The sequence below is a fragment of the Lygodium microphyllum genome, chromosome 19 (assembly GCF_053477565.2).
Source record: "Lygodium microphyllum isolate KBCC chromosome 19, Lygodium_microphyllum_v1.1.10, whole genome shotgun sequence".
In the NCBI taxonomy this organism is placed as follows: Eukaryota; Viridiplantae; Streptophyta; class Polypodiopsida; order Schizaeales; family Lygodiaceae; genus Lygodium; species Lygodium microphyllum.
Genome location: NC_141153.1, coordinates 40,325,443 through 40,352,810, shown reverse-complemented (window position 1 = coordinate 40,352,810; position 27,368 = coordinate 40,325,443). Strand labels below are relative to the sequence as shown.

The following is a 27,368-nucleotide window of genomic DNA, read 5'->3' as shown; positions in this document are numbered from 1 at the left end:
TGCCACTTGGCAAAACTTTCCCATGCAACTAGGGAGAAGGCTGCTGGAGGGTGGTGGAAGTGGAATTGCAGCCGTTCGGAGCTTGGTAGAGGGAGAGGAGGTGATCAGATTTGGCTCTGAGAGGCGACGACGAACTGATCGTGCGCCGCGACAGGACAGGGGGCAGCAGGTTTTCTCTTCTACATCAAGAGAGGCGGCGGTAGAAGAGGAGGACTCGCCAACCGAGCTTCTGTTTTACCCCCCTTTTGAAGCTGTTGGTGCCATCAGATTTGTCATCAGAGCTACGAATCAAAAGATACATTTCAATTGATTTTCTCTCTCTACAGCATTCTCTCATCTCCTGCAGTCTATGCTCAAGCATTCTCAGTAATTTTCAGCCATTGGTAGCAGAGTACAGCCAAATTTGGTGGACAACAAAGAGTTTACTGCTGTAAACCCTAAATTACAGCAGTAATTAGGGGTTAGCAGCCACCTTGAGACCCGTGCCATCAATCAAAGGCATTGTACACTGAAATCAGCACCAAAAATTCGTGGAATTGTAAGGATTTCAGATGCCAGCCCATCTATTGTGAATTTGGGGCAGCATTTGACCAGTTGGGGTTCCATTAGAGCAAGTCCTGGGTGAAAATCAAGGGGCAATTTGCCCGAATGCTTTGCTAATTATTGGAACAGCAAAGGGCTTTTGAATCAATCAAGGAGATCGTGAAATCTCGGCTTGTAATTTATCCATCAACAATTGAAATTAAAGAAATACCGAAAGGGGTGCCAACTTTGGGGCCAACAAGGTGTCCACTGTCCAAGTTTATGAAGGTAAGTGAGCATTTCAATTTATGGTCATTTGCTAATTGCTGTAATTAAGTGCTTAATCAGGTCAAACCACCCTATCCGAGAAGGAAGGCTGGTTTCATTGATCCTAGTGACAAGCATGTCATCAACATAAAGTACAAGAATACTAAAATCAAGTCCTTGATGTCAGACGTAAAGAGTAGTGTCAGTAGGGCTATTCTAAAATCCAAGATGCAATAGGTGAGAATGTATATGGGCGTACTAAGCCCATGGAGCTTGCTTTAAAACATGCAAAGCCTTCTTGAGAGGACAAACTTTGCACTCAGAGTCTTTGACTGCAAATCCTCGAGGCTGAAAAACATATACCTCTTCAATGAGATATCCGTAGAGAAATGTCGTCTTGATGTCCAATTGACGCACCTTCCAATGAAAGCGGACAGCAAGGGTAATAATACTCTTAATGGTAGTAATGTAAGAGGTAGGGACAAAGGTCTCCTTAAAGTTGATCTCTTGGTATTGGGCATAGCCCTTAGCAACAAGGCGGGCTTTGTTACTGTCATTTGACTTCCTTTAAATTTTATAAACCCATTTGGTACCTATTGCGCGCTTGTCGTGAGGCAAGTCGCATAGCTCCCAAGTGTCATTCTGATGGATGGAATCAATCTTTGCTTTCATTGCTTGGTATTGGGCATAGCCCTTAGCAACAAGGTGGGCTTTGTTACTGTCATTTGACTTCCTTTAAATTTTATAAACCCATTTGGTACCTATTGCGCGCTTGTCGTGAGGCAAGTCGCATAGCTCCCAAGTGTCATTCTGATGGATGGAATCAATCTTTTGCTTTCATTGCTTCCATCCAACATCATCTGAAAAAGCATCTTTATAACATAGAGGTTCTTCATTGCATGCTATAGCCACCAATGCACATGCAAGAAGATTACCTTGTTCCTTACGAGCAAAGGCTCATGTCACGAGGATATGAAATTTTATTGCTTTGCTTAGCATTTGATTAAAAGTTAATCAAATATGCTAATGTGACTTGCATATGTGAGGTGCAAGTTAATTATTTCATAGTATGGGACCCACGACCCCAAGATATTAGTTAGTGCCAAAGGAAAAAGTTGTAATAGTAAATCCAGATTTGTCATTGATAAATGTGACAAAATATAGGAATCTACCAATGGATTTGGTCCGTATAGGACTACAAATACCATTGTGAAAGAGATGCAAAATAGATATAGAATGAACATGAGAGTCCTAAGGGAAGGAGGATCACTGCATCTTACCAAGTAAACAACCTTCACAAATGTGACTCGATGACAAATGAATTTATGGAAGATCTCTTATCATATCCTATGATGACTGAAGATTCATCCATGCTCAATAGTTAAAGTGGCCAAGCCTCTCATGCCATAAATGTGTATCATGAAAGGATTCCTTTGTTGATAAGGCACTGTCAATAGGATTTTCAGCAAGCTGCTGATGACATGTATCAAGACGATAGAGACCTTTAGGAAGGGTGCCTGTCAAGACAAAAGAAAAAGAAACTTGATCATCATATACCACACATCAAGGGCCATCAAAAATGACGCAAAGCCCTGAAGTTGCAATGGTTGAAATGGAAATAACATTCTTCTTAATATTGGGCATATAGAGAACATCGTGCAATATCAAAGGAGTGTCAAAATAGAGACAACTTGCATAGTAATGCCTCTAACTATATAAGAGGCATTATTAGCACACATGATTGTACCCCCTTAGATACATCAAAGAAAGAAAAATAACATTTGGCAAGAGGTGATATGCTTAGATGCACCACTGTCAAAATACCAAATAGAAGCCACATCAGTGATAGAAAAACAAGTATTATGAATAGAAGGATTATACTAACACTGAATGAAAAAAGTATAGTCTTTAAATTGAGAATAATTTGTGGCCTTATGTGTGAGAGTGAGACCGACCTCCTCCTTTTTCTGCGATGATGCAATGCGCTTACAATATTCAATGATGCCATATGCCATGCCCCATCTTTCAACAATAATTACACCTCTTAGATTTGTTGACTATACCCTTTGAAGGGTTGGAGGAGAATGGATCAACATGGAAGGATGTTTTCGATGGAAAAGGAGTGGAAATAGAAGGATGACCAGCATGAAAGTTTGCTGATTTTTGAACAGTGGCCTTATTTTTTACCTTTGGTTTGGCTTTTCCACGATGATAGGTGGAGAAGGCTTGCTCGGTCGCAATGGTAGCATTGCAGTTGAGATGGCTTTGTTCTTCCTGCAACAAAAAAGACACAAGCTAGTCGAAATTGTAGGTAACTTGGTTGCCCGTATTTACCAACCACAAAGTAGTAGCAAAACCTTGATATGACTCCAGTAGACCATTAAGAGTGATGGAAACAAGTTGATTATCTAGGACCTCTTCATCAATGTTTAATAATTGCTCAATAAGATCTTTGATGCCGGTGAGATAGGCATCCATGTTACCTCCTCCTTCCATGCGAATGTCTTCCAATTGCTTACCTAGATAAGCAACACGCGCTTCATTGCATACTTGGTATAATGATGCAAGCTTATCCCATGTATCATTGGCTGTCTTGCATGATCTGATGTGTGGAACAATGTCTCTCCTAACGGATAAAGCAATACGACATACACTTGGGCATCATCGCCATCCCATCAAATCTGTTCGTAAGTGGAAGGCGATGTGGAAGGGAAAGATGATTCGGCATTATGAGAGCCACCTCTTGATGTGGAGGAGGGAGGTGGTGCCACTGTGGGAAAAGCCGGCTTTTGCTCGGTGTTATTGATAATATGCCTGGCAGCCAAAAAAGATGATTTGAGGCAAAAACCCCAAATTTTGGCAGCCCAAAAATGTAGAAGTGCAAAGACAATGTTAGGAGGGGCAAGTCATATGCCGAGGAGGTAAAATTGTGCAAGAGCCCCAATATTTACCCCAAATTTGAAGAGAATTTTAAAAAATTGGATAAATTTATTATCCAATTAATGTCAAATGCCACATCTCAAGGAGAATTGAGCTAAGCCTCTAAAGAATGTTTGATCTTGTCTCCGTGTTTGTACATAAATTACATGAATAAATCTCATGCTAACAGGGTTAATTAAAGAAGCTATTTTTTGTATATTACATTAACCATGCTAGATAATTAAATAATTAAGAAACCCCATCTTAAATGGGAAGCATGAGGGTAGATCCTTGAAGGATCCATTGGGTGGAAATTTGATGAATTTCAAAATAGCCCCAAATTTTCAAAAAAAAAATAGGTAAATTTGAGTTCAAATGGGGAAAAGCCCCAAATTTTACCAAGAATTTGAAGAGAGATTCAAAGAATTTTGTGAGATTTTTACCCAGATGATGCTGAATGTCATGATCGTTGATGGACTGAGCCTCAATGTCAATGAAGAATGCCAAATTCTTGAAGATGTTAGCAGTCGTGTGTCCTGAGTGGTCATCTCCTATTTGTGAACCTCAATCTGAGTCAAATGAGGACATTAGGAGCTCTGACATTGTATTTGTCTATCATTTTATGTGTTTTAGACACTTTAGATGGAGGGCACATTAAACATTTCTTTTTGTGCACTTTTGGCTATTTTTAAGGGTTTGACCACATTTAGGTTTTTCCCTCTTTTTTGCTTATATATAGGCCGTCTGTCCTCCCACTTTCATTATCCATTATCCATCATTGATCCCTCGTGATGATCAGCCAACCCTCCTCATTCTCTCATCCCCTTGCTACCGTCTAGCACCCACACTGACGCGTAGAGTTGCATGTTGAGGCTAACTGCCGCAGCCTTGTACCTTCATCCATTGCAATCACATTGTTCCTTCTCTCTTCTACGTTCTCTTTGTCTCCTCTCCGTGTTCACTTTCCTCTTTCCGTTGCGCACTCTCACATGGTATCAAAGACACATGTGGAAGCCAAAGATCTCGAAGGAGAGCGTGCTGTCCACGACAAAACTCACCATGCGTCATCCCCACACGCTGCAAACCTTGCACTTGGAGTCAAACAAGTAGGGCAGGCTTTACCAAGTTGTGTTTACCAAGGCAGATTTGTGTTTTGCTCCTGGGTGGCCTCTACCAAGTTGGGTGGCCATTCTATTCGCTGGCCAACACCGAAACAGAGCTGCATTTTCTGCACGTAGTCCCCCGGCACACATTGTGCAGAACCAAGCCCTGCATTACCTATGTTTTTGTGCAGGCAGCCCTTGCATCCCTACGTTTTGTGCGAGCACGCCATTGGTCCTCCTGGGCGGCACCTGTTCTTTGCTAGAGGGCCTGTTTACAAGCGGACAGATTTCTTTCTTTGTTGTGTTCTCATGCTGACTGGTCTTTGTTGACTAGGGTGACTTCTTTTTTGTGTTGGATGGCCTCCATTGTAGAAGGCATCAAGGCAAATTTGTGTTTATTGCAAGTACACCATTTCCAAGTACTCCTTGTACATTACCAACCCCTAGATTGGTTGCATTTATAGACTGAAGACCTATTTTCCTCTGCATTTACTACTTCCTTTCTCTGATCGGCATGTGTGTTCCCTTCGACATTAGATACTCCCCATCTACCTTACCCCAGTTAGTCTTCTTTTGTACCGTGGCCCAACAGACCCCCATTGTCCTAAGGACACCTCTCATTGGTCACCTTTATTCCAATGGCAACATCTTTTATTTTCTTATAGGTACTTTATTGAAGGACATCTATGGCTGATGGATATACTAAGGGGAATCGTGTGGTTCTCGATCTTTTAGACCGACAACCATCTTATTACTCTTTCCCTTTATATTCTTCTAGGGCTTCTAGTCCCCAATTGGAATAGATAGCATCTCCTAAGCAAGTACCAATCCTATTCTGTCTCTCCACATCCGACAAGCTGCATGGAATGAACTACCCTCTATGTCCGTGGTGCATGGAGTGTCTCCTCGACGATTGTGACCTTTGGGATTTTGTTACAATCACTATACCCCAACCTACCATATATCCTCATAGTGTGATCCCTATGCCAAGCTCTCCCACCAAACGTGAAAGCCATAAAGCCTCCTTGCATGCCTTAGTGGCAGCCACATACTCTGCCTCTGTAGTAGATAGTGCAACACACTTTTGTAGCCTGGAGATCCAAGAGACTGCTCCTCCTGTGAAAGTAAACACATACCCAGAAGTGGACTTTCTGTAATCCGCATAACCACCATAGTCTGCATCCGTAAAGCCAACAACAGATGCCTTCTACCTTCCAAAGCAGATGCACAACTCCTTTGTGCCTTTGAGGTATCTCATTATACCTTTCATTGCATCCCAATGCTTCCTGCCAAGGGTTGCCATGTATCTGCTAACTACTCCCACTGCAAAGGCAATGTCAGGATATGTAGCAACCATAGTATACATCAAACTGCCAATAGCTGAAGCATATGGTATCTTGGCCATTTCAGCCTTCTCATCATCAGATGTAGGGTTGTCCCGTACATTGAGTTTCACATATGGAGACAGTGGAACCCCAATCGTTTTCCCCCACCCTCCATATTGAAACACTGCAAAACCTTGGAGATATACTCTTGCTGAGATAGATTGAGTATCCCTGCCAGCAATCAACATGTCATCAACATACACAACCAAGATAATCGGACTGCCATCTGCGGCCTTCTTGGTGTACAAGCAATGAACCTCTTGACTTCTATGAAAACCTTGAGATTGCATGAATGTATCAAACTTATGATACCATTCTCTTGGTGCTTGTTTCAACCCATACAAACTCCTTTTGAGTTTACATACCATCTTTTCTTTCCCTTGTTCAATAAACCCTTCAGGTTGCTGCATACATACGTCCTTATACAAATCACCATGTAAAAATGTGATCTTTACATCCATATATATGAGTTCCTTATCTTCAGCTGTAACCAAGCCTAAAATGGTTCTCAAGGTAGTCATCTTGACTACACGAGAGAATATCTCATCAAAGTCAATTCCATACTCTGGCTTGTACCCCTTTGCAACCAATCTTGCTTGTACACCTTTGCAACCAGAAGTGACCTTCATCTTGTAAACCCATTTGCACGAAAGTGTTTTATGCCCTTTAGGCAACTGCACCAAGTCCCAAGTGCCATTTTTCTCAAGAGATTCCATCTTTGACAACATGGCTTTATACCATTTTTTGTTGTCCTGTCTGTCCATTGCTTCCTTGAAGCAAGATGGCTCACCACAGTCGGTCAACATGACATAATTAGCCACATTATTTACACCAGGAACAAATATGTTAGGTTGTTTAGTAGCCCTAGAAAATCTCCTAACCCAATGGTAATTGTTTGCTGGTTGTTCCAGCAAATTTCCATTTTCAGCATGCTGTCCTAGCATTTCAGCCTACAAATCAGCATTAACAGCTTGCTGTCTTGGTTGTTTCTGCACATGTAGTGGCTCATTATCATGGGCAATAGCTGGCTGATCATTTCCACCATCATTTTCTACATTTATACAACAGGTATTTGCTGTTGTACAGTGGGCACATTTTGCTGTCCAAAATGTATTTCTTCCCGGAATACAACCCTACGGACCTCCTCAGTCTTTTAAGACTGTTTATGCATGCGATCTTCCCAGAAGATAACGTCATTGTTGCGTACTACTTTCCTTTTCTCGAGATCCCACAATCTATATCCCATTTCACCCTCATCACCATATTCTAGGAAAATACATTTACAAGACTTTAGCTCAGTCTTTTAAGACTGTTTATGCATGCGATCTTCCCAGAAGATAACGTCATTGTTGCGTACTACTTTCCTTTTCTCGAGATCCCACAATCTATATCCCATTTCACCCTCATCACCATATTCTAGGAAAATACATTTACAAGACTTTAGCTCAAGTTTGCTGCGTTTTTCTTACGAATGTGCACAAAAGCCTCGCAACCAAACACTTTCAGATGAGCATATGAAGGTGGCTTGCCCAACCACGCTTCTTGGGGAACTTTCCTCCCCAAAGACATGTTTGGTGACCAATTAATTAAGTGAACGGCTGTTATAACAACCTTTGCCCAAAAACCATGGGGTAATGTAGCATGAGACAACATCGTACGGACCTTATCCTGTATGGTCCGATTCATACGCTCTGCAACTCCATTTTGGGGTGGATTATGAGGGGCAGTGAGCTCCCTCTTTATCCCTTTGCTGTCACAAAATGCCTGAAAGGCCTTAGACACATATTCCCCACCATTATCAGAGCGAAGACACTTGAGTGTCTTATCTATTTGATTTTCAACCAATGCCAAGAATTTTTTAAACTTGTGAAGCACTTCATCCTTGCTACGAATAGGATAAACCCATACCTTCCGTGTAGCATCATCAACAAAGGTGACAAAATATTTCTTTCCCCCTAAAGATAATCCTGGCATCTGACATACATCTGAATGTACTAACTCTAGAGGAGAAATTTTCAACGAAAGAGACTTTTTATGAGACGTCTGTGTATGTTTGCCATAAATACAATGATCACAATGCTCAAAATCAGCATAACGAAAACAAGGCAAGTAACCCAAACGAGAAAGCACTTTCATTCCTATTTGACTCATGTGTCCCAACCGGCCATGCCACAAAGAAACACTTGGCTGCTCGATCATGGCAACAACATGGTCACACACACTAGATACATGAAGTGGATACAAAGTATCACTCTTGCAACCTTTGGCAATAACCCTAGATCCCTTACAGATCTTCCATTTTCCATCACCAAAGGTGGTATGAAAACCATCATCATCTAGCTGCCCTGTGCTAATCAAGCTCTTCTTGAGCTAAGGTACATGCCGTACATGCTGAAGTGTGAAGACAAACACAGCCATGTTGAAACTGTAACTGCATGCTGCCAATACCTACAATCTCACATGCATAGTTGTCCCCAAGATGGACAACACCATGTCGACCCCCTGTATAGGCAGAGAACCACTCATGATGAGGGGTGACATGAAAGGAAACACCTGAATCAAGAATCCAGATATGCATGTCATCATCTATATTTGCAAGTAAAGCATGTGTACCAAAGTGTGAAGAGACCAAAAGTACATTACTCCCACTATCACTGTCATAAGTGACTACATTCACCTCTTCAATTTTTACACTGCTCTTTTTAGGCTAACTATCCTTCTCTTCCTTGCTATCATCTGTCTTCTTGCCCTTTCCTTTCTCTTTCTTCCATTTATAGCGGTCACGTTTAAAGTGACCCTTCTTGCCACAATGATGGCATTCAACATCTTTGCCACGCGATTTACTGCGTCCCTTGCTATCAAATTTGCCTTTCTACTGTGATCTGCCCCTAGTATATAAAGCACTGCAAGACTTACTGGATGCATTATTCTGCCGATTCATTTCTTCCATGAGTAGAGCACTCTCTACATTAGCATACAAAAGAATCACATTCGAATTGCTCATAGCAATCCTGAATGTATCCCAACTCTCTGGTAGAGTGCAAAGCAAGAACGTAGCCTTAAATTCTTCATCAATCAAGAATTTCAAGGCAACCACTCAAGTGAGTAGACATTGTTGTACCCTCTTTCATACGCAAATCCATAAGCTTTTTCAGCCAATACACTCTGCTTGCAGCACTCTTCTGTGCATATAGTTCTTCCAGTTGAGTCCATATAGCATATGCAGAATCCAAACCTTCAATATTGAACAACAAGGCATCAAAAATCGACATCTCAATGGTTGAGCGTGCAAGCTCATTTAACACATCTCAATCTTCCTGTTCCATGTCCGCGAGCTTTGCCCCTTTGGTTTTAATCGGCTTTGCCTGCTTCTTTTGCAACAAGATATTGTAGCACTATTTTTGCCAAACTGCGAAGTTATGTGCTCCTTCAAGCTTATTTATGTGCATCAAATTACTGCTGTCATTGCTGCCAGCCATGATTTTCAGCCCAAATGTGACCAAAAAACAGCAAATGCAGGCCCAAAACTGTCACCCAAGTGACCAAGGTACAAACAAGTACCAACCAGCAATAAATAACCACGTAGAAAGAAGTACAGATTTCAGATCTGTAATTAAATTTTCAGAAACACCAAACCATGTGCTACAGCATTCCACAACTGATTACAGCTGTTCGAAGGGAATATGCATCACATTACATGAGAAATCCCAAAGTTTAGCTGCAATTTCTGTTGTGCATGTACCCACGGGCATAAAATTTTGTGCTCCAAAACTTTGTGCTCAAAGCATCAATCACACACCTGCATTTTCTTTGTCATGCATAGGACAGGTCAATTTTGCCAAAATAGAGCAATTTCAGCAAAACCCCCAAATTTTACCAAGTGTTGATGTCCAAATTGCACGGAATTCAAACTGCATGTACATAAAATGACCAAATGCTGCACAGATTTTGCCCAAACTGTAAAAGCCCCAAATTGCACAGGGTCCAATGTGCATCAATGTCAAGAAATTGGGTAAATTTCAGCCAAATTTGTGCATGTACATGAAAAGCCCCAAATATCGGGGACAAAATGTCACAAATTCCTGCAATTTCTGAGACAAATTTGCTTGTCATGCATCACATTCCCCAAATCTAGGAAAAGCCCCAAATTTTCTGGACCACAATTGCACAATTCTGACCTTTTGTGCCTGGCACGCGAAACCCTATCAAGAAAGGTGCATCACATTCCCCAAATCTGGGAAAAGCCCCAAATTTTCTGGACCACAATTGCACAATTCTGACCTTTTGTGCCTGGCACGCGAAACCTATCAAGAAAGGGGGTAGAAGTTGATTTTTATTTTAAAAAATAACTGTTTTTTTTTAAATGTGACGGGGTCCGTTGACCCCGTGCAGGTCACCAACTGGACGTCGCCTGCGCCTACCCGCCACGAACCCGTCGTCGCTTGCGCCTACCCACCACACGAGCCCGTCGTCGCGACTATTGCCCGACACCCTGGTGCCTGGTCGCTACTCCCTGTAGACGTCACTTGCGGACGTCACTTGTGCTGCCTGCTAGTCCCATCCATGAGCCCCGCTGCTGCCCATCACACCCACTAGTCCACGTTGGGGACCTGCTGTCGCCGGTCATGATTCTGCCTACCTCAACCAACTGCTAGTCTTCAGTACAACCTGTGTTGAACAAGCCTTGTGGCTCAAGCAGCTTGTGTTGTGGTCTCCGGAAGCTCGCGAAACCTGCGCTCTAATACCAATTTGTAGTAACGGATTAGACACGAAGATCAAGACAGTCAATCGTCACGCGCAACAAGAGACAAAGAGAGTGAGAGAGAGCACAGCAGAGAGTGCATGTTTGTAGGTACTATGATGAGAGAGTACGTTTAGGTTTTTAGACAGATATATATGTGTAAGTACAAGTGCTAAGGGTGTGTTCACACCTAAGCCCATTTAAAGGCACGAGGCCTTTATTCCCAACACATCTCTTCCTCTAAGCAGCCTTGGCGCATTGCTAGTGGTGCATGGAGTCCTATGACTTCCCAAGGTGATTTGTTACGGGTTCTCCATCCGTCAAAGGGTATCATCACTACTAGTGACATTTTTCCAGTGTCTATTAGTGGTGTTGGCACCTTGCCTCTATTGTCTAACCGTCCATCAAGCTCCACTTCTGAGGCCCTACCTAGTTTAGCTCCAAGACTAGGATTTTTCAGGGCTGAATGTGAATTCCAGCTAAATTCAAGTGGAGGACTGGCTAGCCATTGAATTTGGGCCATTTCCATCGTCTATGAAGTGGGTGAAGGCCAATAAAGTGCCCGAATCAAGGGGCAAATCAGATTAAAGACTTACTGGTCACTTTGGACAGCAAGGGAGTTTGGATTGCAAAGGGAACAGGGAGAATCCCATTGTAAATCAACTTTTTCTTCAATAAAGCTAAAGGAATACCGAAAGGGGCACCAATTTTGGGCCAATCAGATGTGCATTGTCCAAGATCAGTAGGTAAATTTGTATTTTCAGATTTGCATTTATTCTTTGCTGCTGTAATTGAGTTGTAATTAGGGGTTTACCACCCATCCACGGAAGGAAGGCTGGCTTCAGTATTTGTCTATCATTTTATGTGTTTTAGACACTTTCGATGGGGGGCACATTAGTGCATTTCTTTTTGTATACTTTTGGCTATTTTTTAAGGGTTTGACCACATTTAGGGTTTTTCCTCTTTTTCACCTATATAAAGACAGCCTGTCCTCCCACTTTCATTATCCATTATCCATTGATCCCTTGTGATCAGCCAATCCTCCCCATTCTCTCATCCCCTTGCTATTATCTCACACCCACACTAACATGTAGAGCTACGTATTGGGGCTGACTATTGCAGCCTTGTACCTTTAGCCATTGCAGTCACATTAATCCTTCTCTCTCCTATGTTCTCTTTGTCTCGTTCTCTTTGTGTTCACTTTCTCTTTCCGTTGCGCACTCACAGAAAAGCCCCAAATTTATGGGTGAAATTTGGGCGAAATTCAGCCAATTTGATGAAAAGCCCCAAATTTGTCAATGATCAATAACAAAATTCTTCGATCCAATGTTGAATTCAAGACAATTTATAGCAAATTCAAAATTCCTCGTGAAATTTGACCAAGCTATACTTGAAAAGGGCAATGAGTGCAAACAAAGGCTTAAATTGTGTGAAAATAAGAAATAATAGATGAGAGATAAAAGAATAATTGTTATTAAGATAGAATTTCAAGTCAGGCCCAAGGCGATGCAGCCTGTCAGTTGATCGTTGGCAAGATGGGAAGGCTCGCTAGCGAAATCGATGATGGCGTGAGTGTCTAGGCGACAAGATTGACAACGGTTTGGTCGGCTTTGGGGCAAAGCATAACATCTCGATGTGGCTTGGGCAAGATGAAGTTGGCCACAACTAGGCACAAAGGCAGCAATTGAGGGCAGCAGTAGGTGGTGATTGTGCCTACAAGTAGACAATTGGCTAGGCAATGTGAGGATCAAACTATCTGCCACACAATGAATTGTCAGGAACAGATGACTTGGCCAATTGGCAAGACAGCTCAAGGGACCAAAGACAATACCACAAGAACAAGTCAATTCCTCAATAGCAAGTGAGATGATGCAAAAGACAAGTTGGTGTCCTATCAACAATCAACCAATAGGTTACCACATCATTCGTGGACTTGTCGCCTGGGTTCAACTTCAAATTCTATCCTTAAAACAATTATTCTTTTATCTCTCATCTATTATTTCTTATTTTCACACAATTGAAGCCTTTGTTCATATACCTTGAGGACACCAAGGATTGAAGCCTTTTCATGACAATTTAATTTTCACACAACTACATTCAATAAAAGTTTAAATACCTAGGGAGCCCAGATCATGGATCAAAGGGTATCAATACATAGCCCATGAGATGCCTACACAAGCTTCATCATTGACAACACTATTATAAACCATTGGCAAGCAATGAAGAGAGTCTTCACATACCTCGAGGACACCAAGGATTGAAGCCTTTTCTACAAGGCTATTTCTTCACTTATGCATGATTTCATGGATTGCAATGCGGCTGATCATTTACAAAAAAAATTGACATATATTTTCATAAAGGCTACTCCTCTACTAGAGTCTAAAGCTATTTGGCTATCTTTATATGTGATACCTTTTAAAACATGATATATCATTTATTGTATTGTCATAGGTCACTATAGCCATCCGGATGAACATGTGTAACCATGACCACATATATTATTTTTTCTAGGATTTTGTCATCTTTCCTACATTAGTTTGCCCATTCTATAGAGGGGGGTTGTAGGCCATCTCAAGGCTACACGTTAATGCCCTTTGATCTATGATCCGGGCTCCCTAGGCATTCAAACATTAAAGATAATTGCTGCCCCTAGTGTCACAGACCCTAAGTAATACTAGGGTTTAAGGTTTCGTATGATGGTTAAGCCATTCAAGGTTAGGTTTTATCATAAACAGGTACTTTGTGCATCATCAGCACATTAATGTGGCATATTCACTGTGGTCACCTTAACTGTTGCACTTTCTTTCAGTCATTAATACATCACCTCTCATTTTGTGATTGAGTATCATTGTGCATTATCTTTTCATTCTCTATCAATTAATCACACATTTACTTCACACCTAGGCCAACAACCATGAGGTGCCCTCATAGGAAACCCAAGTCACAAAATTGTACACCATCATTGAAGCATCCAACCTTGCCACGAAAGAGGGGTCCAAATCATCATGAAAACAGAGCACATTAGTGTACAGCCAAGGTGACACACAGCAGAAATGAGGATCCAACAACCATGAGGCGCCCTCATAGGAAACCCAAGTCACAAAATTGTACACCATCAATGAAGCATCCAACCTTGCCACAGAAGAGGGGTCCAAATCATCATGAAAACAGAGCACATTAGTGCACAGCCAAGGTGACACACTGCCGAAATGGTTGGTTGGAAACTGGATCCATCAAGACATGGCATTGTAGGGCAGATACATCTGCTGTTCTCATTGCAATAAAAGGCATACATCATTATATGGTGGGCAGTTAAGAGATGTTCTAGCACCTTCTTTTGACATCTCCCATAAATGCTTTGGATTCTCCTATCTCATAGCAAAGTGAGCTGAGAAGTATTTTCATTTTTGTGGAAAAAACTGATAATAGTTGCTTATTCAGTGGTGACATAATTTGCATGCAGAGAAAAACCTTGGCATATTATTATTTGAGACATTTGTTGCTTGTCAGCACTCTCATCCAATCTCATCAAGTGACAGTAAGCTCTTCCTAACCATGCCATATGGACAAAGCATTACAGCACAGATGGTGGCTTTCCCCTTTTAGCAAATTCAAAATGACAATGAATGTGATTTCTCAAATAGGCCAGTAAGCTTGGATCTAGCATACAGACCAGTAAGCTTGGATCCAGAGTCACAATGAAAGAAGCTTTGACTACAAGCCTCAGCTACATAAAACAAGTATTTTGCAACCAAAAATTGTGAAAATACACAACACAATAAGGCAATACAGAATACTACCAGGTGAAATTGCGGCACTAATCTGCTTTGATGCTGAGTATATGTGCCTAATCAGTGGCATCCGCTTGATAAACCATTCGCCAAGTAAGAAAATGGAAGCTCCGACCCATGATGACACAAAAACACCAACAGAAAAAATAAAGATAATTGACGTAACAAAACCCAGTCCTGCAATTCAACATGGACACAAAAATGGGAAACAAGAATGAGACTAGGCTTCCACTGGATTTCATCTTTTACTTTAAGCCAAATAAAAGAGCTCTCACCAAAGATGTTGATGCCAAGTTGTGCATATATAGGAGAAAAAAAGCCATCAAAAAACTGGATGAACCACCAGGTCACATAAAATGTGATGGCTATTGGAAGTAAAATAACACTGCAATGAGGCAAATACAGTTTCAAGGCTAAACACCAAAAACATGATTTTCACTAGAGCTACTTAATTTAAACATCAAACAAAATACAACTTAACAAAATGCAATATTAACTGTTATAGATCCAACATACCATCCACTCATGAACTTTTTGGAAACCCAGCTTCGCATTGAATGATATGCCTGCAAAACAAGAGAAGTAAAGTTTTAATATGCATGACTAAGTGAGAGATATGAGCTTTTCAAAACAACACATATGTCCAAAAGCACAAATAGATAGATGATGACTACAAAAGAGTAAACCCAAATGTAAAAACTCAGGTACGTTGTTCTGTTCATAATGATGTGCTTCAAGTGGTCCAGGATGATGAGCCCTTTAGATGATGAGTATGTCATGTCTCCACACTCTCTTAAGACCCAAATGAAACCTAGGCATCAGACCAAGGGCACTGCAATGAGCTGCTCAAGGGCTTGTGGTGATGGCAGCCAAACAGGAACACTCAACAAGAAGAAACAATGAAGTCAATGAACAAAGAACTCAGCTGAATACTAGATAAAAGCCGGATACATTGAAGAACCCCTCCAAATGCTACAATGTGTAGCCGTAGTGAGGGTGCTAGAAGTAAGAAGGCACAAAATGATAATAACCCACTGGCACATGTGCCTGTAAATAGGCAAGAAACCCTAAAATACGGGACCCAAAACTAGGGACAAAAGACAAAAAGAACAAAAGTGACCAAAATGAGTGGATCCAGATAGAGCTCCTAAAACCCCTAATTGACTCGATGTAGAGCTCAAAACCAAGAGATGATCATGACCACTAAAAACCTTCTCTAATCCTAGATGTACTTCAACTCCCATAGGATGCAAAAGATGAAGAATCAAAGGCAATGGAAGACCCTTCGTGAAAATATCTGTCACATTGTGTTGAGCTAAAATATGCACTAAATGCTGTTTAGCCTCTTAAACAGCCACAAAACATGCTTAATTAATAAAAAAATCCTAAAACGGGGAGCCGTTCGAGAGAGTTTCTATGCAAACCCTAATTTGGAAGGTACAAGCTGCCCACCATTCAAGTCTATCCTTCTATGCAGGTTTCTCACTCTTCAATGCAGATTTCAGCCATTAGCCTTCCTCCAGTGGCTGTCCAACCTTTGTGATTGCCACCATGTCCTCTTCATCAGCTTTGGCACTTGGCAACTGCTCTCTTGCTGCTGCCCTGCTGCCCTACAGCTTGGCACCCTTCCTACTGCTGTGTTTGGACATCTCAGCCATCACCAACCTCTGTAGCCTCCAATTCTGCTTGCATTTTCAGCCCTTGATGCCTGGCAACTGGTGGATCTTCTCTTGACTACCTGGTGGCTCTACTGATTGCTGCATTTTATACTTTTTGGTGCCACCTTGACTATCATCAGCCTCCTCAGCTGTCGCCCTAGTTCTTGATCACCCTCAAGGATCAGCGTTTTCATCTTTCACTACTTTTTGACACTTTGACTAGTGGTTACAGCACTTGGGATCTGTCTCTAGTGGGGGGCACCACACTACAATACTCTACTACTATGCCTTTGACCATTTCTGTACACTCTTACATTCATTTACTACATTGATTCATTCACTTCAGAGTTCTCCTTCTCTCTCCATTTGTGTGTGTTTTTGTGTTTTGAGTTTTGCATATCACTATCTATGTCTCTGTGTCTCTGTCATGGTCGTACACTCTGTGTTTCCTCAGTACAAGCCCTAGTAGCTTCTTCACGTGGTATCAGAGCCAGACCCCGTTGCTCTTGTCACTATCTATGTCTCTATGTCTCTATCATGGTCGTACACTCTATGTTTCCTTAGTGCAAGCCCTAGTAGTTTCTTCATGTGGTATCAAAGCCAGACCCCATTGCTCTTGTAAAGAGTAGCTTGTGGATATTGTGGAGGCTTGGTTTTGTGCGAGGCACACGAACGACTCATAACCGAATCACAATGTCTCAGACACCTCCTTCTTGGGACCCCATGGTGTCTTATCAAGCTTCTCCACCATTGGAGGCCCTAAGGAGGCATTATGGACTCAGTAAGGAGGACAGCATCTCACCTCCTATCCCAAATTTCAGTTTCATGACATAGAAGGAGTTTGAAGAGTACTTGCGCATTACGTATAGTCAAGCTTACACCCCTCCCACCAACTTTCCTACACCATCCGAACGTGTTGGTGAGGCTAGCCACCTCTCCGATCCTGGAGGACATAACGACATTTGGGACAACTAGTGACCCATCTTCTTCCTCTCAGCCACGCCTAGTGTCAAGTTTGTACAACCCCTTTGAGTCATATGAATTAAAATCCTCTCTTGTTTCTCCTTTTGCTATGCATGATCCGGATGATTTTCTATACATAAACTTCAATAGTGGGGACTCTTGAAGCAGACATTCTTCATCAGGTATATATACATCTTCTGTTTCATCCCGCCCTCTTCTTATACACAGTAAGGAGGACAACATCTCACCTCCTATCCCAAATTTCAGTCTCATGACATAGAAGGAGTTTGAATAATACTTGCGCATTACGTATAGTCAAGCTTACACCCCTCCCACCAGCTTTCCTACACCATCCGAACGTGTTGGTGAGGCTAGCCACCTCTCCGATCCTGGAGGACATATGACATTTGGGACAACTAGTGATCCATCTTCCTCCTCTCAGCCACACCTAGTGTCAAGTTCGTACAACCCTTTTGAGTCATATGAATTAAAATCCTCTCTTGTTTCTCCTTTTGCTATGCACGATCCGGATGATTTTCTGTACATAAACTTCAATAGTGGGGACTCTTGAAGCAAGCATTCTTCATCGGGTATATCTACATCTTCTATTTCATCCTGCCCACTTCTTATACACACCTCAATCTCCTCTATTTTTCATTCTAAAACCTTGGATTGCACGCTACTTCTGCATCCAACACACTAGGAGTTGGATTCTCCATCTCAGCTCCTAGTACTTTCTCTTTCTCCACACCATCTTCTACCTACCCTCACTTCACTACCCCTTTGCGCCCCAGTATGTCATTAGGGAGAATGCCACCCTTTAACAATGTGCCTTCCGCATACATGTGTTAGCAGATATTAGTCAGCTCATGGTGTGAGTCTGTGTGCAGAGGCTGGGCATTTTATGTAGCATTTTATGCAGTATTTTATGGCACATTTTTGTGGCCATTTATGATGTATTATTTAGCATTTGTTGCTGGCCGACCAGCATTAAATGCTGGCCGACCTGCATTTTATGCTCCCCACTTTTTGTGGCTATTTATAGGGCTCCTCCTCCACAGTCTTTGGTACTTCAGCCATCAGTGGAGATCCTTCTGGGAGAGAGGAGCCGGTGCTGAGGAGCCCACGCAGCCAGTGACTCACCGTTGTATGCTGCTGTCTCGTGTTCGATATGGATTCTATTTCCCGAGCATACATCTGAGTTCTCATCTGTCTACTGTGTTCATTCTTTCTTCTGTCTTGTGTTTCAGCATTTATTTCAGCATATTCTTCACGCTTCCATTGCTGCACCACTTCTGACATGGTATCAGAGCTCAGGCTGCAACCTATTTGTGCTGTGTTTTCTTGCTGATTTCAAGATTTACACCCTTCTTGCTGATCAGGCAGCTGTCCTTCCTGCTGGCGACTGCTGATTTGCTGCTGGCGACAGTGTTTCAGCATTTGCGTTTTGCGTTTTTCTGGACAGATTTGCGTTTACTGCTGTTCCACTCTTTGCTGCCCCTGTTTCCTTCATCAACCTGCTGGCAACAGTCTTTAGACCCTGTTTCTTCAGTTTGCAGCCTGTGTTTTGCTGTTTACAGCATTATTTTTGACTGTTTTTCTGATTATTCAGGCCGTTTTTGCTGTTTTTGGCAGTTTTTGACTGATTTTTTGACTTTGTGTAGCAGCTTTTGGCTTATTTTGGTCAGCCTTTGGGTTATATTGCATGTGAACTCACTATTTTTGGTGTTTTTGGTTGCGTTTTGGCTGTGCTCACTCTCCCAACGACTTTCTTTTCTTCTACTTCTCTTCTTATCCTCTCCATATGGCTCCTCCGTGCACTTCCTACAAGCTCCCCCCGGAGTTTGATGGAGTGGCCAATGCTTTGCGGGCGCAGACATCATCGTCTCCTGTCAGTTTTACACATATGACCTCGATGCTTCTTGAGCATGAGGCATCCTTGAGATTACAGGGGCGGCTTCCGGCACATTATGGAGGTGAGGCTTATGTAGCTTCAGAGAGGGGTGACGGGAAGAAGAAGTCGAAGGCCCAGTGTTACCATTGTGGCAAGAAGGGACATTTGCAGAAGGACTGCAAGAAGTTAGCGGCTTCCAGGAAGAAGGAGCAGAAGACGAAGCGGGATGGTGACTCTACCGATGAGTCCTCTCCTTCATCAGACTCCGACTCCGATCCTCCGACCAAGGAGAAGTCTAAGGCGCGGAAGGGATCCTCTTCTTCGGATCGCGGGAAGGGCTTGGTGGCCCCTTCCTCGGCTGCTTTCTAGTGGTGGTGATGAGGTCATCCCTCACGACTCTCTTGTGCCAGAGAGGGAGTGTGAGCGGGTGTTGGTGGGGCTGCAGTGCCTCATCTATATTTTGATACAGGTGCACAGGTTCCAGAGAGGGACGTCCCTGACGCATCGACGGTATCTGGCAGTGAAATCCTAGAGACTAGTGTTGATTTCAGGGTTCATGATGAGCTGTTCTTCTTGACAGAGAGCGAGAGGCTTTCGTCTGGAGCTCACATGAGGGGACACTTTGGTGGTTTGGCCAAAGGCGGGAATCCATGGTCACATGTTCAGAGACATGTTTGGCAAGATTGGCTTTGTCTGTCCTGAGTGACATAGGTGACATTACACAGAGAGCTGCTATGAGTCTTCTCTATTTTCAGGTGTTGTTGGTATGATCGACATCGACATCAGATACTCTCCGAGGCTTCTTGGTGGTGGGCTGGCCACTCACCGCTTGGACATCCATGGTCCTTCTGGTGTTTATTTGTTGTGTAGTTTATGATTCTCCATCATTGTACTATTTCATTGTATCCGATCACACATGATCTGAGAGAGGGTGTTAGCAGATATTAGTCAGCTCATGGTGTGAGTCTGTGTGCAGAGGCTGGGCATTTTATGTAGCATTTTATGCAGTATTTTATGGCACATTTTTGTGGCCATTTATGATGTATTATTTAGCATTTGTTGCTGGCCGACCAGCATTAAATGCTGGCCGACCTGCATTTTATGCTCCCCACTTTTTGTGGCTATTTATAGGGCTCCTCCTCCACAGTCTTTGGTACTTCAGCCATCAGTGGAGATCCTTCTGGGAGAGAGGAGCCGGTGCTGAGGAGCCCACGCAGCCAGTGACTCACCGTTGTATGCTGCTGTCTCGTGTTCGATATGGATTCTATTTCCCGAGCATACATCTGAGTTCTCATCTGTCTACTGTGTTCATTCTTTCTTCTGTCTTGTGTTTCAGCATTTATTTCAGCATATTCTTCACGCTTCCATTGCTGCACCACTTCTGACAACATGAGCACTTCTTTTCACCCTGGAAACTGTGATGGACATCCCCCTCGCTACCCCCGGATACTCACATCCCCATTCATTGACCTTTCAGACACAAGAATTTCCATTCTCTACTTATATACATCATCACACATTCCTTGGGTCACTCCTAGGCATGGATTTCCATTTTCTGCTCCACATGTCCCTATCCCTCCTCCATGGGATTCTCATGTAGTTACCATGCCTATGCCTAGTAAGTCCATGCCCACATTCAAATCCACTATGCACACTTTCTACATGCATGGTAGGCACTCCGGGATTAATTCCCAAGTGTACTCCACACCCCCATTCTACCCTCATTACACACCTTATCCATCTCCTAGCACTACCACTCTTGTTGCAACAACCAAGAATGCCTTCACGGATAAGACTAGTTTTAAAGGGTCGAATTTCAGCACTTGTTCAAACTTTATGCAATAAGTGCTTGAATCTCAAGGACTTTAGGACCTTGTCATTAGCCTAGAGCCTATGTCGGGACCCTCAATTAGCTCACCTTGATCACACCCACCACTGGAGAACCCACTATGCCACTGCCAACATTGAGCTAATGTAGGGGTTGTTTCCTGAGTTTCACTCTCAATTACAACATTTTCCCCTCACATCTAAGCATTGGAGTAATCTCATTGACCACTATAAGGCGTGAGATCACACTTGAAGTATCAATCTCAATTTTGAGCTTCAAGAGTTTTCCATTAAGAAAGGGTATGATTTGTAAGTCAAGTTGGCCGAACATAAACGGTTACTCGCTAAGTTTACTACTACTAGCTCGCCCAAGACAGGTTACGTTCTTTTTAAATAAGCTGTCTAAAAAATACTTCCATTTCATTTGGCACATTATCTCATTGCCCCAATTGCCAACCTTCTTTGAGTTCAAATCTTGCATTACATGAGGCTACACGATCAAGTCCACAAGAAATCCTCCACATACTTGTATTCAAAGAGGGGTTGATTGCCTCTTCTTCGCAAGGTAAAACCAGAGATGGCAAGAATCCACAAGATGCAAAGGCAACTCATAACAAGGGTGGCATCCCTTCCTCCGATGGAACCAAAGAAACAAAATCAATCTGGCAACAACTCCCTAAGAAAAACGCGTTCTGCACACATTGTCAGAGATCGAGCCATGTGGACGAGGAGTGTCGTACCAAGGCCCAAGGTCTTCCTTCTAAGAAACCCTAACAAACCATTGTGCCTGCCTCTACTTCTACTAGACAATCCAATGGAGCTACGGCTCCCATTGCTGCCCCATCTACTTCATCTGTCCCCACGGCTACTGGACATATGACACACAGCCAACCTCAGCAGCCTATATCTTTTAGTACTCCCAAAGGATTAGCTGATTGGTCTGCAAGCTCCTCCCCCATTGCAATCTTTGTATCCGTTCTTAGGTCATCCTCAGCATCTTTATCTAGGACTACTTCTCCAACTTGTCAATCATTTCCTTGGCAAAGACGTGCTAATGGACATATGCAATGGTGGCCTCATCCTTAATTTTTCCTTCTTTAGTCTTCCGCTACATTCACTCACAGATACGTCCTTATTGCATTGTTTATTTAGCTTTACTTTCTATTTTGTCTTGCTTTAAAGCATCTTACTCTACTGAACTTTGTGCTTGCAGATTTTTTTCTCTCTTTTGCAAGGTTCTATATTTCAGTGTAGGTCTAACATGCAACTTTGCACACGTCCTTCCTGGGATAGTGACATGAGATGCGCACCGCTCCTTTCACTGTCTCATCTTCCTAAGATATTTTCTCTTCTACCAATATAGAGGTTTCCCCTCCCGAGGCGGATCGTGCAACATCTCTCTTGATACTATCATGGCAATGTCTTCTACTTTGCTCCTCCGTTCGGAGAACTTCATCCTCATCTTCATCTTCGTCTTCATCATCATGATTCTCGACACCACACAAAGGCCGACATTAGGCTCCTCTTCCTTCTTCACTAGCGTCATCCAAGGTTGAGAGGGGGTTGGTACCCTTTCATGGTATTCTACAGGTTTCTACGCTTGTCTTCAACATCGGCCTCCTTTCCATGATGTACCTTCTCCTTTGCATTGCATGATTTCATCATCTTTGTAAAGGATGCTTAGGCAAGTGAAGAATTTTCCCATGAGGGACATTTCAAGTGACGCCTACTGTATGAGCATTCTCAACATGTAGCATACTATGCATCTCATTATGCAGAGGGTGCTTAGGCAAGTGAACATTTTTCCCATGAGGGATGTGTCCAAGTGACACCTATTGCATGAGCATTCTCAACATGTAGCATACAATGCATCTCATTGTGTAGCACCCCTAAGCAGATTCTAAGGTATCTCCACCGACGGTTCTTACATCACACCACCACTCCTTTATCATCTTTTCCCTCGTCATCAACACCCTCGAGTAGTTGGGTATGCTTGTTTGTTTTGTGGTGTGTTGGATCTAACCATCCCCTTTCATTCTCCCATATGAGCAGAATTAATCAACCGCAAACCATCTCTAATCAAACCATTTAACCTTTTTTTTTTTGTTCATTGCGGTTTCATCCACCTTCACAAGACTTGGTAGACACTAGGCAGCCAAAGTCCACCCTTTGTCCAATGCCCTAGCCTCTCTAGGTGACTACTTGGACTCCCTTAGTAAGATAACCATTGCCTCTATAGTCTTGGTAGGCCACTGCGTAGCCACTGTACACCCTTTGTCCGATACCCTAGCTGCTTTAGAGTGGGACATCTTGTGATAAAACTAGGTTGGCCTTCCTTTCTAGACCTGTTTTGGGCATAGTGACAGGAAACGGCCGGAACGGCCCCCCGGCACGCGGAATCGCCGTCCCCGGAATGTATCCGTCATGGACCGCATTTCCAAATGATGGAACGTTCCCTGTCCCGTTTCAGACAGGGCGTTCCCTGCTGCGTTCCCTGTATGAAAAGGGACAGGGAACGCCACGTGGCAAAACTTACCTGCGCCCGGTCGCGTCCTGCTCCCTCCTGCATCCTGCTCCCGCCTGCATCCTGCCCCCAGCCACCTTCATTCTCTTCCTTCTTCTTCTTTCTTCTCTTCCTTCTCTTCCCTCTCTTCCTTCTTCTTCTTTCTTCTCTTCCTTCTCTTCCCTCTCTTCCTTCTTCTTCTTTCTCTTCTTTCTCCTCCCACCTCCAACCTCTTCCTTCTCTTCCTTCTTCTTTCTCTTCTTTCTCTTTCTTCTCTTCCTTCTCTAGGTTTGACGTTCCCGTTCCTACTTACTTCATGAATTTTGATTTTTTAAATGCCGTTCCCGTTCCCACGTCCCCGTTCCCTTGTTTGGCGTTCCCGTCCCCGTCCCCATCCCCGTTCCCCGTTCCCGTTCCCCGTTTCATGTTTCTATGGCTTTGGGCCTTAGAGGGGATGTTGAGCTAAAAAAAGCACTATATGATGCTTAGCATCTTAAGAAATCCCAAAATATGCTTAATTAATGAAAAACCCTACAATGGAAAGTAGTTCAAAAGAGTTTTTGTGCAAACCCTAATTTGGAAGGGTCCATCCACATCTATGGATAGATAGGCTACCCACCATTCAAGGCTATCCTTTTGTACAGGTCCCTCGCTCTTCAGTGCAAATTTTAACCATCAGTCTTTCTCCAGTGGCTGTCCAGCATCTGCAACTGCTGCCACATCCTCTTCATCAACTTTGGCACCTGCACCCCTTCCACTACTACGTTTGGACATCTCAGCCATCGCTAGCCTCTATAGCTTCTAGTTTAGCTTGCATTTTCAGCCCTTGATGCCTAGCAACTGGTGGATCTTCTCCTAACTACCTAGCAACTCTACAGACTACTGCATTTTGTACTTTTTGGTGCCGCTTTGATCATCATCAGCCTTCTCAACAATCGCCTCGTTCTTGATCCCGCCTCATTCTTGATCCCCCTTGGGGATCACCGTTTTCATCTTTCACTACTCTGACTAGTGGTTACAACACTTGAGATCTTTGTGATTGATTCACTTCAAAGTTCTTTTCTCTCTCAGTTTGTGTTTGTGTTTTTTGCATTTTGATTTTTTAGTTTTGTGTTTTGCATTTAGGGTTTGAGTTTTGCATGTCACTATCTATGTCTTTGTGTTTCTATCATGGTCATACACTCTATGTTTCCTCAATGCAAACCCTAGCAATTTCTTCACACATTGTCCATTATGGGACAATAAACTAGCTCCAGTTTCCCATCTTGGATGCACTCCCAAAAATCGTGATAGAGGAATTGAATGTGCTTGGTGCAAGTATGAAGCATGAGATTCCCACAATGTTGCTATGGAGGTATAAGAGAGACAATGAACACAAGACAATGACCAAAAGTGGGCAATAGTCCCACGCTAAAAGTTCTAAGTAATGGAATAAATAAATAAAAGCACTATAGATTTAAAGTATGTTGGACCTAACCCTAAACTAGAGTTAAACTCACTTTCAAAGATAGTGACACGACCAACTTAGTTGTGTCTATGCCACACACTTAAACATTGGGCATACCTAGAATTGACAAATTCTAGCATCCCTCTATAGTGCCAATGTGATGATGTTCAAGGAGTGAATCGATCACCAAAAGGGATTAAGTTCAAGGATTCTCGAAATTCCTCAAACTTTTCATGTGACACTGCCTTGGTGAAAATATGTATAGAATACTCTTGTGTGAGAATGTAGACCATGCCAATCTCCCTTGCATGTGATCTATCACCAGAATGAGAATGAACTTAATGATTTAATTAAACTTCACAAAGATTTTAAATTAATATGAACTTCAATTCTCATACCTCTTAGCTCTTGGGACGGTGAACACAAGCAATGTGGTATAAGAGCAAGGCAAAAGTAACAAGGTGCAATGTGAAACTTTCATTAAGTTGAAAGTTTGCACATTTATTCTAAGTTACATTGAATTTTTCACCCAGTAAGCAGCTCACTTAGGGCACTTAAATTATTAAGCAGGCCCTGAGCTAAAGTTTCATCCAATCAGTAAGTCAATTATAATTAATGACTACATCATCAATTAGCCCTTAATAAAAAACGAGGCTTGATTAAGGGCAACTAGCTATTTGGAACTCCTCTCTCATTTTTTTAGCAGCCCAAGTTTGGACTCTGGAGACAGCCAGTTCTTCTCTTCTTTGCTGCAAAAATTGTAGGTTTCAGCCATGGAATATGAGCTGACAGCATGCATGGAGTGTGGACTGAAACCAGCCTGCCTTCTTGGCAAGGGTAGTGATAATCTAATTTAACTCAAAATTACAGCGAGCATTAAATACATAAATCTGAAATACACAATTTACCACTTAATCTTGAACAACCAACATCAAATTGGCCCAACAGCTAGCGTCTCTTGCAGTATTTCTTTATCTCGTATTGTTCTAAGGTAAGTACAATGAAATATAAGGTAATCTCCTTCAATCCTCAATACATTGGCTGTCATAAAATGATCTATGCTGCTTGGACACAATTTGCCCCTTGATAGTACAACAACCTAGGCTCAAATTAGGTCAAATTTCTGGCATGTGGACCACAATAATTTGAGAATAGGCTATCCCTTCGTTCAACTACAAATATCTTGCCTTCAGTTGCTACTCCAAAATCCTGAGATGGGTGTGGAAATCCTAAATTTTGCAGTAAATTAGGGTTTTAACAGCAATTTCTGCAATTGTTCTTCACCCCAAGCTAAAATTGGCTGAAAACTATTGAGGGCTAGTTGGTAAACAAGAGAGAAAATCAGCTAAAAAGAGTATCTTTCAATCCATTGCTCTAACGGCAATTCTAATGGCACCAGCAACTTCAAAAGAGGAGTAAAGCCTCAGTGTAACTGCCAAGCCTCTTCTATCGCCACCTCTCACTAAGGCAAAGAAGGAAACCTATTGCCCTTGTCCTATTGCATTGTCAATCAATTGGTGCCTCTCTCAAAGCTCATCCAGCAGCTCCTCAGCCTCTAAATGCTGAGGATCACCCTCAACCAGCCACCCTCCAATTTGCATGAGAACTTTTGATAAATTGGCAGCCTGTTTTGCCACTTAGCAGTTTTCCAAAAGTAATTTCCACCTAAAATTAATTAATTATTCTTTCAACCCTTCCCAAGAACTAGCTAGTGCCCATCCACAATTAGTGTGCTAACCCCCATGCCACTTAGTAGCTTTCCAAAAGTAATTTCCACCTAAATTTAATTAATTATTCTTTCAACCCTTCCCAAGAACTAGCTAGTGCCCATCCACAATTAGTGTGCTAACCCCCATGGGATATTTAATGTCCCAACATTAATTGGCCTTGGACTTAGCATTAGTTTATTAATTAATGCCTAGTTCGTATAATGTTACCATTGGACATTTAATGGCCCAATTAATGGCCTAGGTCCAAACTGACACCAAGCACCTGTCTAGCATAACTTTGTACAACTTTTGCCAATGTCACCCAGTAATCACCAAGGTTACTAAGGTCTCACTATCACTTAGTTGACTATCATTTCACATGTGCACCTCACATACGTACGATTAATAATGCCAAAGCTCAGTATTAAAAATACACATCCTCAGGGCGCCTACGCAGTGGTGTGCCACCCTAGGTAGCTTATGCCTATAATAGGTAGTCACTTCATTCATTCTTCACTCTTACCACTCTCTTCAGTCATTCTTCGCCCCTCTTCCTCCGTCATCAAACACCCTTCCCTTCTCTCACCAACCCCTTCCATTGCCCTCACACCCCTTGAGGAGGACATTGCGGTTGGAGGC

The 27,368-nt window shown here is 42.5% G+C and overlaps 1 protein-coding gene across 1 annotated transcript in view; it reads right to left on the bottom strand.

Moving 5' to 3' along the window:
* Nucleotides 1-27,368, bottom strand: part of LOC148019779 (protein LIKE COV 1-like) — a 65,337-nt gene that overhangs the window by 21,311 nt on the left and 16,658 nt on the right. Inside the window, exons 2-4 of the mRNA XM_087699943.1 lie at nt 15,245-15,294; nt 15,004-15,113; nt 14,738-14,905 (exon numbers count right to left, since the gene is read on the bottom strand). Of these exons, the coding sequence (XP_087556069.1) occupies nt 14,738-14,905; nt 15,004-15,113; nt 15,245-15,294 (328 nt within the window). The remainder of the gene's footprint in view (nt 1-14,737; nt 14,906-15,003; nt 15,114-15,244; nt 15,295-27,368) is intronic.